The following is a 14887-nucleotide window of genomic DNA, read 5'->3' as shown; positions in this document are numbered from 1 at the left end:
TTCTTGGAATTTTCGAGTCTCAATTACTCACGTTTTCCAATGAAAGAAGATTAGCTGCTGAAGTTTTTCTCTTTAAGTTGGTTAGGACTTGAGAGAAAAATGTATTATGAAAGTTTAATGGTTAGAGGTTATAATTAAAATCATATCTGCGCTTGCACTTTTCACTAATATACGTGTGTGTGAAAGTAAGAAAAATAAATGTTATATAATTTGATCTTGTCACGAATAGTCAAGATTAAAACACACCAGTGGTGTGAGATATTTGAAAAGGCATATATGTAGGTTTTTTGACCCGTATTTACTCCTAGAAAAGTTTGTGGGAGCCACGACTAACCCTTGTAACATCGAAGCTCCTCCATTGTGTATGTTATTGCTTCCAACACATATTTTTGCATGTCAAATTATTGCAGGTCAAATCAGATTTTATTGAAGCCTTAAACAAAGCTGAAAATCAAGCTCGTGATTATCAATCAAAATTTGAGACATTGGAGGATAATTTCCAAAAAGTTGGTCAGTACATGCTAGTGGAAGTGGCTTTTCATTTGATATTTTCCAGCACTTCTTTTCATTTTAATTTATATCCTCGTGATTTTTTTCCTTTTCTGTATACCAATATATCCTCTATTTTTGTGCGTTTGCTTTAACTGTCAACTTGTTACAGAATCCGAGAGGAAGAAATTTGTGGACCAATTCTTATATGCCGAACAGGAGCTTGCAGCTGCAAAAGGGCGTGAACAGGCACTCCAGGAACAACTTTTGAAGGAGGTCACTGAGTCTCAAGAACGATTAAGAAAACAAATCCAATTGAACAGCGAACTCCAGGTGTGCTTATTTTTTTATTTATTGTTTAATTCTTTTAGACAAATAATAAACTTTATGATCTTGATTTGAATCCAATTATTCGATACAATTTCTCTTCCTATTTATTTGTGTTATAAGATCAATCTCAAATGCTTGAATGAATTAGTGTTACAAATCACACAATTCAATTGAAAAGCTGTGCAAGCTTAAATTGTTAAATGAGAAGGAATTGAAAGAGCACTTGTGCTCTTATCCTATTTGATTGTTCCACATTTTCTACTTTTTTATTTGTTACTCAATCATTCAATGCCTACACTGTATTTTTACTACTTCATTAGCTGGAGAATCTGTTATGTTCAATTAGTTTTGTGTGTCGCATTCGTGCAAATTGTAATACTATGTCGGCATGTTTTCTTGGTCATGTTGATCTGGTGATAATATATAATGTTATTTTTTTCAAACTTGTTGAAAAGCTAGGCCATCTCGCAGAAAGTATAGAAAGGGAAAAAAAGTGACTTCATGATGAGCATTCACAACTGAAAAGTGACTCAAAGTTATCTATTTCTAGAATATCTGCAAACGTAATTGGGTTATTTGTTTTTCATATTAAAAAGCTATTACATCTTTGTGTTATTGTTTGAGCTTTGTATTGTTCTTGTTGTAGCTTGAACAAATGGAATGCAGAGCTAATAATGCTGAGAGAGAAGCAGAGCTGCTAAAAGAACAACTGAAACATCTTAAGGGTCAACTTGATGAGGTTTGGGTGTCTAATTTGTTGATTGTTGACTTCCATTGTTTCTTTAAGAATGTCCAGTGAACAAAGGTATCCTCTGGAAAATGAAATTTTGATTTGGTGTTAAGCCTTTTACTCTCACGTGGACATTTTTCTGGTAGATTAATGTATTGTACATACTTCATTTCATTGCCTTACTTTCATTTCCATTAGGATTACTGACATCTGATCGCATTATATCATGATTCCTGTTTCCAGTGATTGCACCAGAAGATTGAACTTGAAAAAAAAGTATCTAGTTTAATGTTTCAAGAAGTTGCTTCTACAGAGAGTAATGTTTTAGTCAAGCATTTGCAACAGGAGTTTCGGAACTAGGTAAGTTTGCTTTCTTTTTTAGCTTGTATCTTGATGCTCTGTTTATAGGGATTATAGTAATGCGAGAATGCATACATTGATGGCTTGATGTGTCACTCTGCACTCATTTTCGTAGTTATCATCTGGCACAATCATAAAAAGGTTTTGGCAGTCTTGGCCCTTGATTTGAGTGTTTCTTTTAAATTTGCTGTGATGTTTATGGTTTGGTGCCTCCTAAACATTGTATTTAATTTCCATTTACAATTTTTTGTCCCTTTTAGTGTGTGTTTAGATTGCAGTTAGAAAAAATAAGTTTGGTTGAATGAAATGAAAATCTCATTCAACGGAAAAGTTTTATTGTTTTGCTTTGAAAGCAACCCATGTTTGAAGCTCAATGAAATAGAACAAAAATTTGCCAAACATGTGACTTTCAATGCAAAGTAAACTTGGGTTTGAGTTCCCAAACTGAAAACCCAACACACACTTAAGTTGTAAAGTTTAGTGACTGTAGTTTAAACTGACACCCCATATTCAGAAATACCAAAGATATATATATATATATATATATATGTAACTTTTTTATTTCATTTCAACAAATATTCTCTTTTCTTTTCAACTTGTGCTATTATGTTATGAAATATTCCTCTTTAGCCATCCCTTTGCTGGTGTTTTACTCAGTTTATCTCTCTTTTACAGCAAGCCTATTCTGGCCAATTCATTATTGTGTAACACAACTTTTAAAAGATTGAGTTCACATTGATGAAATACTTTACTGATCTATCTAGTTTTTCTACTATTGTTTTTTTCTTTTTGTGAATTGAAAAGTGTTGCTTTTGTTTCTTGATTTGAATGGAACGTCACACACATTGGCTTTAAAGATATTGTTGGTAATAGGGATGACTATGAGTAGGGTACTATTGAAACTGTTAGAATGGGTATTGAAAAGTTGGCTTTAAAGATATTGTATTGGAATACTGCTATATGTTGTGCCTATCTTTATACCTAGAAACCTAGGTTGATCTTTGCTCTTTCCTATACTCATTGTATCATAATTCTATCAATTTAAATATGAGAACATATGAGAGGTGGTGTAAGACCCGGGAAGGGATGTTACAGGTGGGGCAGGATGAATAAACATATCCTAACCATGTATATACATAACAGCAGTGAGGTGGGGCAGGATGAATATTATAGCACCTGTACTCACTCATGTTAAAATTTCTGGGTAAAAACCGTCTCCAATAAGGGGGTATTTACTCTTCCCATTTTTTTATCTTTGTCAGTACTCAGAGAATTAGATGGTTTAAAATCTAAATGCATATTCGATTTCTAATCACTGTATTTTGATGGAAGACTGTTGCATGCTTCTGTTGGGGAAATTCTACCTCAAAGATATAAAATCCTTTTTGGGTAGCTTGAAGTGTTAACCATTACTTCTGTTATTTACTCTGTAAAATAAATTTTCTGCCATACATTTTCTATTAAGCTATAAGCTATATTCGAACTGGAAAACTGCTGACAATTTATTGTATGATAATTGACTATTTATTCTTCTGCTACTCTTAAAAGAAAATCCTTATGTATCTGTTGATATTGACAGATTGTGATGGATGAACACCATCGACCAAATGGAATACCGGTCACACGATTTACCTTGCAATGCGTTTATGCACAAAGTGATGATGAGAAGCTTGAATTTGAATATGAATCGGGGAATACTAACACTTTGGTAAGATGTTGAATTTTGTATTGAATTTAGAAAAGAGATAGAAATGCTGATTTTACTTGTTTAATTTTATACCTCATTCAGAGTTTGGGTTGATCTTCCATATTAAGAGGCACTTGCCCCTTCCTCCCCCTCTCCTCAATTTGGACCTTGAAACAGTCCGAATATTTCAGTCTTTTGCAAATGATGGCATGATTAGATGCTGAAATTTTCCATTTTTATCTTTTTCATGAAAACAGGCAAATCATTATACATCTCTGCCCGAGGTTTCTCGTCAGGTAACAATGTTATAATATTGTAATATTTTTAAATAAATACTTAGGGGTTTAGTCTCTTATTTATGATTGTGTGTGATCCGTGAAGGTTTTGTTTGAGCCTTGGGAGTGACTTCTCACTTTTAGGTTTTAACAGTGAAACTGTTGGGTCCTGGTACTTCATAACTAGAATTTAGGAAAGATAGTGGACATGGTTTGACAACGGATCCATTTGTCAATATGTTCAGCAGGTGGCATGGCACAACCACAAACTATGGAGCTGAAAGGAAAACTGCAGGATCAAGAAATTGTGATCTTGATAGATAATGGAGCTAGTCACAATTTCATATCTGGCAAGGTAGTTAAAAACTTGCGGATCAACAAGAATCAACCCAACCGGCCTTATTATGTGAGATTAGGAGGGGGAAAGAGGAAGGCCACACAAAGTTGTTGCTAGAATTTGGTCATGCGGCCAGAACAATATAATATGGTAGGAGATTTCTATTTGTTCAAATTGGAGGAGTGGATTTGATTCTTGGTGTGACAAGGTTGGTCACTCCCGAGGAGATTAAAGCAAATTAGCAAAGTTTAAGTGGGACCTTTAGACGTGCAGGAGAGAATATAAAAGTGCGAAGAGATCCAAACTTATCCAAAACCATGATATACATACCCCAAAGCTCGAAAGAAACCTGCCAAAGAGGAAATTGACATGATGTCCAATGCTATGGATTGTAGAGAAGAATGGTTTAAGAGAGGAAGTGTTGATAACGACCCAATATTTTAAGAACATAAAGAACTTGCACCACCAATGGATGTACAACACCGAATTCCTATTTAGAGATAGCAAATAAATTCGTCCATTTTCTGAAACCTGTCTTCATTTTGACCGGAATTCCCGCATTGACTGGGTATGGGTATGGGTATGAAAAATCTCCAACTTTTTCAATTGGGTATGGGGATGTACATATCCCCGTCATAATACTCATCCTCGTCATATCTCCATTTCTGTTTAAATTATTAAAATATTCATAATTAATTAAGTAACCATATATATATATATATATATATATATATATATGCTTTCTATATTTTATTTCTTCTAATTATTTGGTTTGTCATGAAACTCATTTGCATTTCCAATATATTTTTCATCTTATCATAACGTTTATGTAATTATGTTGAAATGATGTATGTCAATTTAAAAAAATTTATGTGTCACATTTGAATATTTTTATTATTTTTTAATATTTTATTTATTGTATATTTTCCTTTCACACAAAAATGTTTAATATTCTCAATTTAAGTGTTTAATAGCATAAACTTTTCATTTATTAGGTAATATAAAAAAAAAAATATTTACTTATTATTATTAATTTTTGTTTCATTTGAAGAACTTTTGTTTCGATAAAACAATTTTCGTTATTTCTCAACCATTGAGTATGTATGTTGATATTTGAAAAGTTTTCTTAGATCTCTAAGGCATTTGAAAACTTTTCATCTTATCATACCCTTAATTATACATTTGTTTTCTTTGTACAATTTCTTTCGATAGTATCTCAAATTATTTATCAGACACACATTTGTTAATTTTTTAATATTTTTATTTGTTGTTTATTTTCATCATGTAATATATTATTTCGATATATTTTATCTAATTATTTTTTATTTTCTAACTCATTTATTGATCATACTATAATTTTTTCACTATAATTGTATAAATAAATTTTATTTACTACAATATAAAAATAAATATTATTAATCTTATAAAAATTAGAAAATGCGGATACACACGTGCGACAACGCCTGTGTGTTCGCTAGTTGGAGTAGTAAAAAAATAGGTATGAGTATGGGTACAAGATTATACCCATTACTCGATGGGGTTGAGGATGTGACAAAAATTTGATACTCGTTGGCTTTGGGGATGGGGATGTGGGTAGATTTTTTCGACGAGGATAGGTATAGGATGGCGAAACCCGTCTCCGCCCTGCCCCGTTGCCATCCCTATTATCTAATCAGGGAAAATCCAATCAACATAAAACCATATCAATACCTCCATCTGCAAAAAAATGAAATATAGAGAGACCCAGGTAGCAGAAATGTTGGAGATTAGTATCATACAGCCCAACAATAGCCCATATTCAAGCCTAATTATTTTGGCAAAGAAAAAAGATCGCAGTTGGCAGTTTTTTGTGGATGACTGAGCCATTTTACCAGATAAATTTACTATTCTAGTGATAGAGGAGTTGCTGAATGAATTAAATGGGGTTTTTGTATTTTTCTAAGATAAATTTAAGGATTCGTAACATCAAATCAAGATGCATGAATCAGATATATTGAAGACCGCTTTCAAAAACATATGAAGGTCATTAAGAATCTTTGGTAATGCCTATTGTTTTAACCAATGCACCAACTACTTGTAAGGGCACCATGACCTCTATCTTAAAAGTCTTTCCTTAGAAGGCATGTCCTTGTTTTCTTTGAATATATATTGGTATATAGCATAATATTGAACATTTGAGGCATGTGTTAATAAAATTAGCAAAGCAGTCTTTCTTTGTTAACCAAAAAAGGTGTGCTTTTGGAAAAACAAGGATATCTTATTTGGGGAATTTGATGGACACCCCCAAGATTAAAGCTATTTTACAGTGGCCCTTACCAAGGATTATGAAAGCCTCGGGAGAGTTTTTAGGACTTACTAGTGGTTACTAGAGGTTTATATGTAAATATAAATCACCAATTGACTGGCTTATTGAAGACGGGAATTATGGACACAAGAGAGTTCTGAAGATTCACCAAGTTACAACAGACTGTTACTACTGCTCCAACTTTACTCATGCTAGATTTTTCACATAAATTCTCCATAAAATGTGATGCATCGGGAAAGGGAATAGGGTTTTGTTGATGCAGTAAAAGACGTGTAGCATAGTTTAACAATCACTTCGTAGATTTTACACTTGCTAAATATGAGAAAGAATTGATGACTTTTATTGAATATAGTGAAAACTAGGTTTAGGGTCAATTTTCCTTTTGTCTAAAATACACGTAGGGTGAATATATTTTTAAGAAAGAATAATACAAGTATATATGGCAACCAAACTTAAATAAGGTAAATAGAAGATATTGTTAAAAATAATATCTACTAATATCAAATAATGTCTATGTTTCCCTAATAAACAATAGATGTTATGTTTCCCTAATTAACGATAGATGATATATTTCCCTAATTAAGAATAGATGATATGTTTCCCTAATTAACATAAAACATAGTATATCTAATAGCTTTGATACTAGCTATCCAACATGGGAAGCCACATTTGTTAGGTCAGAAATTTACTTTATTTACAAGCGAAAGAACTTGTAGATGTTTCTTGGAGCAGAGAAAAACCACTCCAGACCAGCAAAATTGACTGCCAAAGCTGATAGGGTATATGAATTTGGATTATTAAAATTTCCATAATTTTGGTTAAAATTAGATCTTTCTTAACCCTTCAGCGATCTCTGCAATGTCTGGCCAAAAGGGTGCCAAAGCTGATTGGGTATATGAATTTGAGATAGTGTACAAGGTGGGTGCTTCCAATATAATTGAGGATGCTTTGTCTCGGTGGCATGTGGATAAAGAAATGTGAGCTATTAAGACCCTTTTGGCCAGACATTGCAAAGATCGCTGAAGTGTTAAGAAAGATCTAGTTTTAACCAAAATTGTGGAAATTTTAATAATCCAAATTCATAGCCATGCTATGATAGTCTATAGCAGAGCAGGTTCTCCATGGGTTCCTAAATTCCTCCATGAATTTCATACATTTCCCACGGGAAACATTTGGGTATTTTTAAAGAACCTATACAAGAATGGCAACATTGATTTCTTGATTGGATGAAGGGAACAATAACAGAGTATGTAGTGACCTATCATGTGTGCCAAAGAATTAAATACCAGGATCACGACAGCCATTACCCATTCCTACAGCCACTAGGAGGAAATTAGTATATATTTTATTGTGGGTACTTCTAAATTTAAAGGTTTTGATGTGTTGTTGGTAGTAGACAGACTGAGTAAAAATAATATTTTATTTGCTTAGGCATCCCTATACTTCAAGGTCCATTGTAAGTGTCAGATCCTACTTTTATGAGTTTATTTTGGTAGGAAATTTTCAGAATACAGGGAACTGTACTGAGCATGAGCACAACTTCCCACCCAATGTTAGATGGACAAACTGAAGTTCTTAACAGACTGTTGGAAACCTATGTCGGGTGTTTTTGTTCTGAACAGCTGAAATCTTAGGCAGATTTTATACCTTGGATGGACTTAATATTGGCATAATACTGGTTTCCTAGGAGCTGTACACTGCACCCCATTTGAAGTGGCTTAAGGAAGACCATCGCCTTCTTTGGGAAAAAAAAAAAAACTCCTGGGAGAAACATTTATGGAAGTTGTTGCACAAGATCTTTTGAGTTAAAGCAACTCAAATACCATTTGCAGAAGGCACAAAACCAGATTGCTCACTTGCAAATTGGTTTAGAAGCAGACCACATGGACAAGTTTCTATGTCTATCAAACTGCATCTCAAGCTGGCTGCTTGATATTATGGATCGTATTTGGTTTAACGTATTGGTACCATAGCCTTTAAGCTACAACTTCCAGAGCAAGTCAAGGTACAGCCAGTCTTTCGTTTATCACAACTAGAGAAAGCAACAATTCATGATCCAGTTCAGAAACAACTTCCGACTGCACCTTTTGGGAACAATGACAGTCAAACGTTTTTGGGTCAGAAATTCCTCAAGTGTTGGTCTAATGCGTAGAAATGCCCCAAGAAGAAGCTACTTGAGAAGGAATTTCTTCCATCATAGATCAATTCCCAACTTTCAACATTGAGGACAAGGTTGTTTCGCAGGAGGGATATTGTTGGATCTCCGGTACATGATAAACCTTTACATTTCCAGGTTTATTATAGGAGAGAAATACAGACTAAATTAAGGGAAGACGTAGTTTGTTATATCCGTTAGTGTTAGTTGGGTTTTTGTTTTCCTGATTTGTTACAACTTGTTAAGGAAATGTATTTTCCTTTACATAGTCCCCTGGTTTCACTAAGAGGAGGTTAGGAATTTTGATTTTGTGTAAACTGGGAATTCCGATGTAGAAAAGGAGATTTGAGGGTAAACTTGTTTACCTTGTTTTGTTTATAATACTTGATACTTAGAGAAATAAAGAAGAAATTCAGTGATCTGTTTTTTGGGGAAGAGAGAGTATTCGATTTTCAAGTTGCAGTTTGACAATGTTGAGAACGAGTCCTAACAGAACATTCCTTGTGGAGGAGATATCTTTTTGACATCAAATATTTTCAGCTAAAAATGTTTCTACTGAAAATAGTGTACATTTCCAGCTACATATTATAGGAAGGGAAAACATATTTTAAATATCCATTTAATATTTAATTAATATTGGAAAATATCTTATTCATATTTAATGCTTGGAAACATAAAAAACTTCAGAGACGATCTAGAAGTTGATTTTCCGTAAAACAACCTGATTCCTGTTTAACCTTTGTGAAGAAAAATAATATGTATAAGAAATTTACTGCTATTCCAAATTCGACATTTCTTCAATTGTTTGTAAATTTGATTTGATCTATTCAGCCAAATGAGTGTGACTGTATGAGAGAGTTTGAGAGTAGCAGTAGATGGATTTAAAAACAGAAAACTTGCGTGAATGAGCAAATGATCAATGCCATCATGCATGTAATTTTAACACATGTTTCTTTTGCCAAGTCTTACCTATGCCCCTCATACATTCCCAGGTGGAGATATTCATCCGGAAGATGAATTCAATTCCTGCTTTCACTGCCAACATAACGGTGGAGTCTTTCAATAAAAGAACCCTGTCTTAAATTCAAAGACCAACTATACTACTGATAGTTTTAGCAAGCAACTTACAGTTGTGCTGTATATATCTTGCATCTTCAACTTTGGGAATTTGATCAGCTCGCTAGGATGGTGATCGATGGCTTGGATTTGAAAAACAATTGAATAGCGAGGTGGAATTTTTGGCGTGCAGACGTCCTAAGTTTTATTTCTTTGTAAGACTAAACTTTTCTTATTTCGTTATGTGTATTTTCAAGTTTGGGAATTCTTTTCCAAATCCTTCGCTGGGAAGAGTTCTATTTTATTCCTTATTTTCCCCTTCTCAATTTACGTCCCAGCCGATATATTTCTGTTAACAAGTTTTGTAGGGATGCAAATTTCATGAAATTAGGCACTGAGACAGAATTATGTATGGTTCGAGACGAATGTTTTGGATGTGCGTCACAAGATTGTAAATGTGATGACAGATGACGAACAGGCTAATGAGTATCTAAATAGGATGTGTTCCATATATCTGTTGTCTTATATTGAGACAGTTGTTCAGTGTGATTGCTTAAAGCAGGTGACTGTTTTTTGTTCCTGATTGTCAATGTCACTGTATATTGTTCTCTTGCACTGTTGTATCAGAAAACAGAATTGCACCCTTCAATTTTTTATTTAATTCTTGAAAATTTTAATTTCAAATTATAATACCATATTAATATATTCTGTGCCTTTCCTGCCCTCTAGGAAATTACCAGTTGAGTTAGCACTGAATCTGTTTGGTACCGTAATCTGATAACGTATTTCAATTGAAATTTTAGGAATCCGAAGTTAGGGAAGCGCGAAAACTTAGATCAAGTCATGAGAACATTGACCTTTTGAAGGAGAAATTAATAGAGGAAAAGAGTCACCGGGAAAGGGCAGAATCAGAGCTATCCAAGTTACAAGATATCCAGTTAAACATGAAAAAGTTGGAGGATCAAATATCATCATGGAGAATGATGATTACAGACATACCTGGTGTGACATGTCTTGAGGACTTGCCTGTTAAATTTGCAGCTTTACAGAAGTACGTCAGTAGCTAGAAATCTGTTAGCATGGTTATACTAATAGATTTGAGCTTCTACAGGAATTGTCAAGTTTAATAATTCTGGAATACTCTTTTAGAGCTTTTATCTGGGTTGAGATTGGATTGCTTCTATTTAATCTCTTTGTTATGAGCACCTCGAGGCCATAAATCTTTTTAGATGATGTCCTATTAGCCCATTCCCTATGACACTACGTTTTCATTTTTTGGACATTTGATTCGCACTACTTTTCTGAAAAGTGGTGGTTTGTGAAGCCTTGTGTATTCATCGATATTCATGATAATATCTATTTCTGTTATGTGGCATATTTCTGTATGCAAATTACTCAAAGTACTGGATATTTATATGCTGCTTTATGTGCAAGTATGCGCCTATTGTCTTTGATCTTGATATCTTGTATCATATGCAGAGAAGTCATTCATAGTACATAGAAGGAGGGCGAGATAACTGCTCGCACGAAACAAATGGAGGTGGCTCTAGATGCTATTGAAATTGGTAAAAAAATGCTGAAGCTGAGGCTGGTTGGCTAAAGAGAAAGCAGAAGTATTGATATAAGAAATTAAACGAATTGAATTAATGGTCAGTGTTTGATTAGGATGTTATATTTTAGGTAAGGAGCTTGACAGTAGGAATATTTATGGCATATGTTGAAGTGATTTAGATGCTAGGAGGATGGTATAACCTAAGAGGCTTTTGGTGGTATTTTTCATCACTGATAATCATGGTTCCTGTAAATGTCATAAAGGTACTCGAGTTTCCCGAGAACTTAGTGAGTCTCAAAGTACTCGCTGGTGTACAAGAGGGGCCTAATTATCTCTTAGCTGATCCATTCATTTATGTCGTTTTTTTTCATTAGTAAAATACAAAAAGAGAAATGATGATCTACTCATAGGTGTCAAATAGATAATACAGAAGATGAGTTAAGCTATTCTAACAAGTTAACCCCTTCGCATAAGTAAAGCAATTCAAACACTTCCTTTCACGCGGGAGCACATAGATTGTATGTACTAAACTTGGAACCTATAATTTGAATTCGAGGTCCTCTCAAGAGCTTAGTCAAACTATCTGCAAGTAGATCATTGGAGTTGGCAAATTTTGTGCAAAATTCATTGGACAACAACTTCTTCCGAATAAAATGGCATTCAATCTCTGTATAATTGGTTCTCTCATGAAATACACGATCGGAAGTAAGGTGAATAACTACCTGGTTGTCAGACACAGTACATGCTCATTTGTTGCATCTCACAAAAATTGAGCTCTTCAAGGAGCTGTTTTATTCTCACAAGTTCACAAGTTCACAAGTGAGTAATATCATTGCCCTATACTCTGGCATTTCACAAGTTCACAAGTGAGTAATATCATCGCCCTATACTCTGGCAATAAATAAATAATCTCAAAAACAGTACACTTTTTCTGGATCGTTGAAGAGAAATGCTAAACCACCTAATCCATAATACCTTCGTACAACTCCTTATTTGCTTGCTTTGCATCTCCTGTGGAGACAGGCATGATTTTTCAGCATCACAACTTACTGAAGGAATATCACATCGATTGGCATTTGATGGCTCAGACTGCTGATCAGATTCAGCATCTAAAGATGGAACAAACCTATCATCACCCAGCCTTCCAGACAAATTGACTGTTTGTAGACTTCCTTCTGCTTTAGAATTCTCTAGTAGCTGAATCCCAAAGAGTCTACAGCCATTTCCAGTGTCTTGTCTCTTCTCTCCAGCTTCTTTAAGGGCTATAGGTGAAATTGATTCCAAGGAATTTTCCATCCTATTAGACCAATATATTGATTTGTTGGAAGGAGGTCCCACAAAGCTATTCCCACTAAAACCAATAAAGTTAGTTGCAGAAGGATTGAACTTAGGCGATGGATAGAGGCCACGTCTATGTTGAGGATCAAAAGAGAAAGTTGTAGATTCAATGGGAGATTTCCACATGCCTGGTGTACAAAGAAAGAGGATTATGTAGAAAAACAGAATAAACAGCATAATTGACAAAATGAAATTGTGTAACACCAGCCCAGCAAACTCACCTTGCAAAGAAGAATCGGGCACTGTAGAAGGTACAATAAGAGGCCGTGCCCTCTTGTTTCTTTGTGTTGGCTGCGGGTTTGCAGGAGTGGTAGAGACATGTGGCTCCAATTCCCATGAAGAAACTCTATCAGGGCGCAAAATTGACGATGGTTCGTCCCATTGTACCTGAAATAGGATCATTATACGTCATAAAATTACAAAACCAAAAGCTGATGTTTTATGCTTAACTTCTAGCCATCAGGAGGAGCATCAGCACATTGCAATCTTTTATACTAAACCTTTAGCAACTCTCTGGCAGCTAAGTGAATGTTATGGCAACTCTATTCTTTAGACAGTGTAACGAGTTTCATTTCAAATCAATCTGTCCGAATCATATAACTCAACCATATAAACAATAGAACAATATTGGGCACAACAAGTTTAAAATCACACAAGGCATCTTGTAAATTTTACCTTTAAGGATCGCCAATCGGAATCAGGCCATACCGATGATTTATTATCTCCAACACCCACAATTGTCCCACTGAACCTGCATTCAAGGGGAGAGCAAAATTATCAGATAGCATAATTTGATAATATCCAAATATCAAATACAAACAAGCCGGGTCATGCACCTTCTTTCGGGGATTTCGTCACCCTCAAATCTCATTATGAATCTCATCCCAACAGAGAGTTTATGACTCTGAGCTTCCAGATACTTGTTGACGCTCGCAATAAACTCTGACCGGCTTGTTCTAAGGTAAATATTGACAAATCAGCACAAAGTGTTAACTCAATAAAAGAAAAAAGAGAATCATTCACATAAAAAGAATCAAACACATAAAAAATGTGAAGTTATTAAAGGGGAAAACAACAAAATATGACCACAATGACACCACAAACAAAAACAAAAGGGCAACTAAAACTACCAACTTCATGTTGTTAAATACAAAACCTGGGCTTGTAAAACACAGAAAACAGTGTTCCAGTTGCAATGACATGAGATGCAGTGGCCAGAACACCTAGATGCATACTGTGACTAGATCTATTCTAAAACTGATTCGCTCAAACACGCATACTCATCTTTTTATGAACCGTAAGTATTTAGTAAAAATTTTAAATATGTAAAAGTAAAATCACAAAAAGTTAACTTGCTCCGTGGCCAGAATAAACTGGCCTCCAACATCCCTTTAGCTTAATCCCACAAATTTGTCTCACCAAATCGCTCCAAACGTTTCATCAAACACCTTACACACTCACTTTTCATCGCAATAAATAACTCAATAAATACAACATAAGGTGGTTTGTAACACTTCAGTACATTGAAATTATTTATCCTTTTTAACATCAATTTGGCATACAGAAGAGAAATATTTCCCTTCCAACATTCAAGTCACATTCATTAAAAATTCTTAAGTATGTTAAAAGTCATGACATGTAACATTTAGAAATTATAAGTGGATCCTCTTTAACAGGGACACTTTTAATCCGTAAACCTCTCAACACACCTCAACCATAAACAAAATAAGTAAGAACATTAAAAATAACTTTATGGAATTTTGAACTTACTGGTATGATGACAAAAACAATTTCTCTGGTAAAACAACACCGTTAGGAAATAAAGGAAAAAATATGGCATCAAGGGAGCAGGGAATGAAAGCTAAGCAATTAAAAGAAAGCAATCTCAAATGAAGGAAGCAACGCAATTGTGAAGTGTCACCTCTAATGACTCACTTTGTTTATATTGAATATGATCGATTAATCATTCGTAAAAAAGTGATATTACATACAAGATCGATGAAAATGAATGTTGAAAAGTGTGGTAAAAAAATAAACAACCAAGTTACAACTAGTTTTTTTCTTTTTTCATCTCACAAGCATCGGGATAAATGACATATAATTTTATAATAAAAATATGAAATTGGAATTATTCGAAAGAAAAAAGAAAATGGCGTCGCCCGGACTCGAACCGGAGACCTTCAGTGTGTTAGACTGACGTGATAACCAACTACACCACGACACCACTTTGTGAAATTTCTTTCAAAACAATATATTTGATAATTGTTTTTTGT

The 14887-nt window shown here is 34.3% G+C and overlaps 2 protein-coding genes and 1 non-coding gene across 3 annotated transcripts; 1 reads left to right on the top strand and 2 right to left on the bottom strand.

Annotated features, from left to right (window-relative positions):
* The first annotated feature begins 99 nt into the window (after positions 1 to 99).
* On the top strand, positions 100 to 11874 carry LOC114175585 (mitotic spindle checkpoint protein MAD1-like). The gene is made up of 6 exons (XM_085670494.1): positions 100 to 120; positions 309 to 510; positions 662 to 822; positions 1466 to 1558; positions 10528 to 10775; positions 11204 to 11874. The coding sequence occupies exons 1-6, from the start codon at positions 100 to 102 to the stop codon at positions 11223 to 11225; spliced, it is 747 nt and encodes a 248-aa protein (XP_085526620.1). The 3' UTR covers positions 11226 to 11874.
* Positions 11875 to 12025: 151 nt separating this feature from the next.
* On the bottom strand, positions 12026 to 13949 carry LOC114175121 (auxin response factor 1-like). Its single transcript, XM_085671055.1, has 5 exons — positions 13771 to 13949; positions 13451 to 13570; positions 13290 to 13365; positions 12836 to 13001; positions 12026 to 12742 (listed from the first exon to the last, which is right to left on the bottom strand). The coding sequence occupies exons 1-5, from the start codon at positions 13845 to 13847 to the stop codon at positions 12153 to 12155; spliced, it is 1029 nt and encodes a 342-aa protein (XP_085527181.1). The 5' UTR covers positions 13848 to 13949; the 3' UTR covers positions 12026 to 12152.
* Positions 13950 to 14764: 815 nt separating this feature from the next.
* On the bottom strand, positions 14765 to 14838 carry TRNAV-AAC (transfer RNA valine (anticodon AAC)). The gene has a single exon. It is a non-coding gene; the product is annotated as a tRNA-Val (tRNA).
* Positions 14839 to 14887: the final 49 nt, after the last annotated feature.

The sequence above is a fragment of the Vigna unguiculata genome, chromosome 3 (genome assembly GCF_037176805.1).
Source record: "Vigna unguiculata cultivar grain cowpea cultivar isolate G323 ecotype 2 chromosome 3, ASM3717680v1, whole genome shotgun sequence".
NCBI lineage: Eukaryota > Viridiplantae > Streptophyta > Magnoliopsida > Fabales > Fabaceae > Vigna > Vigna unguiculata.
This window is presented reverse-complemented; position numbering and strand designations above follow the sequence as displayed.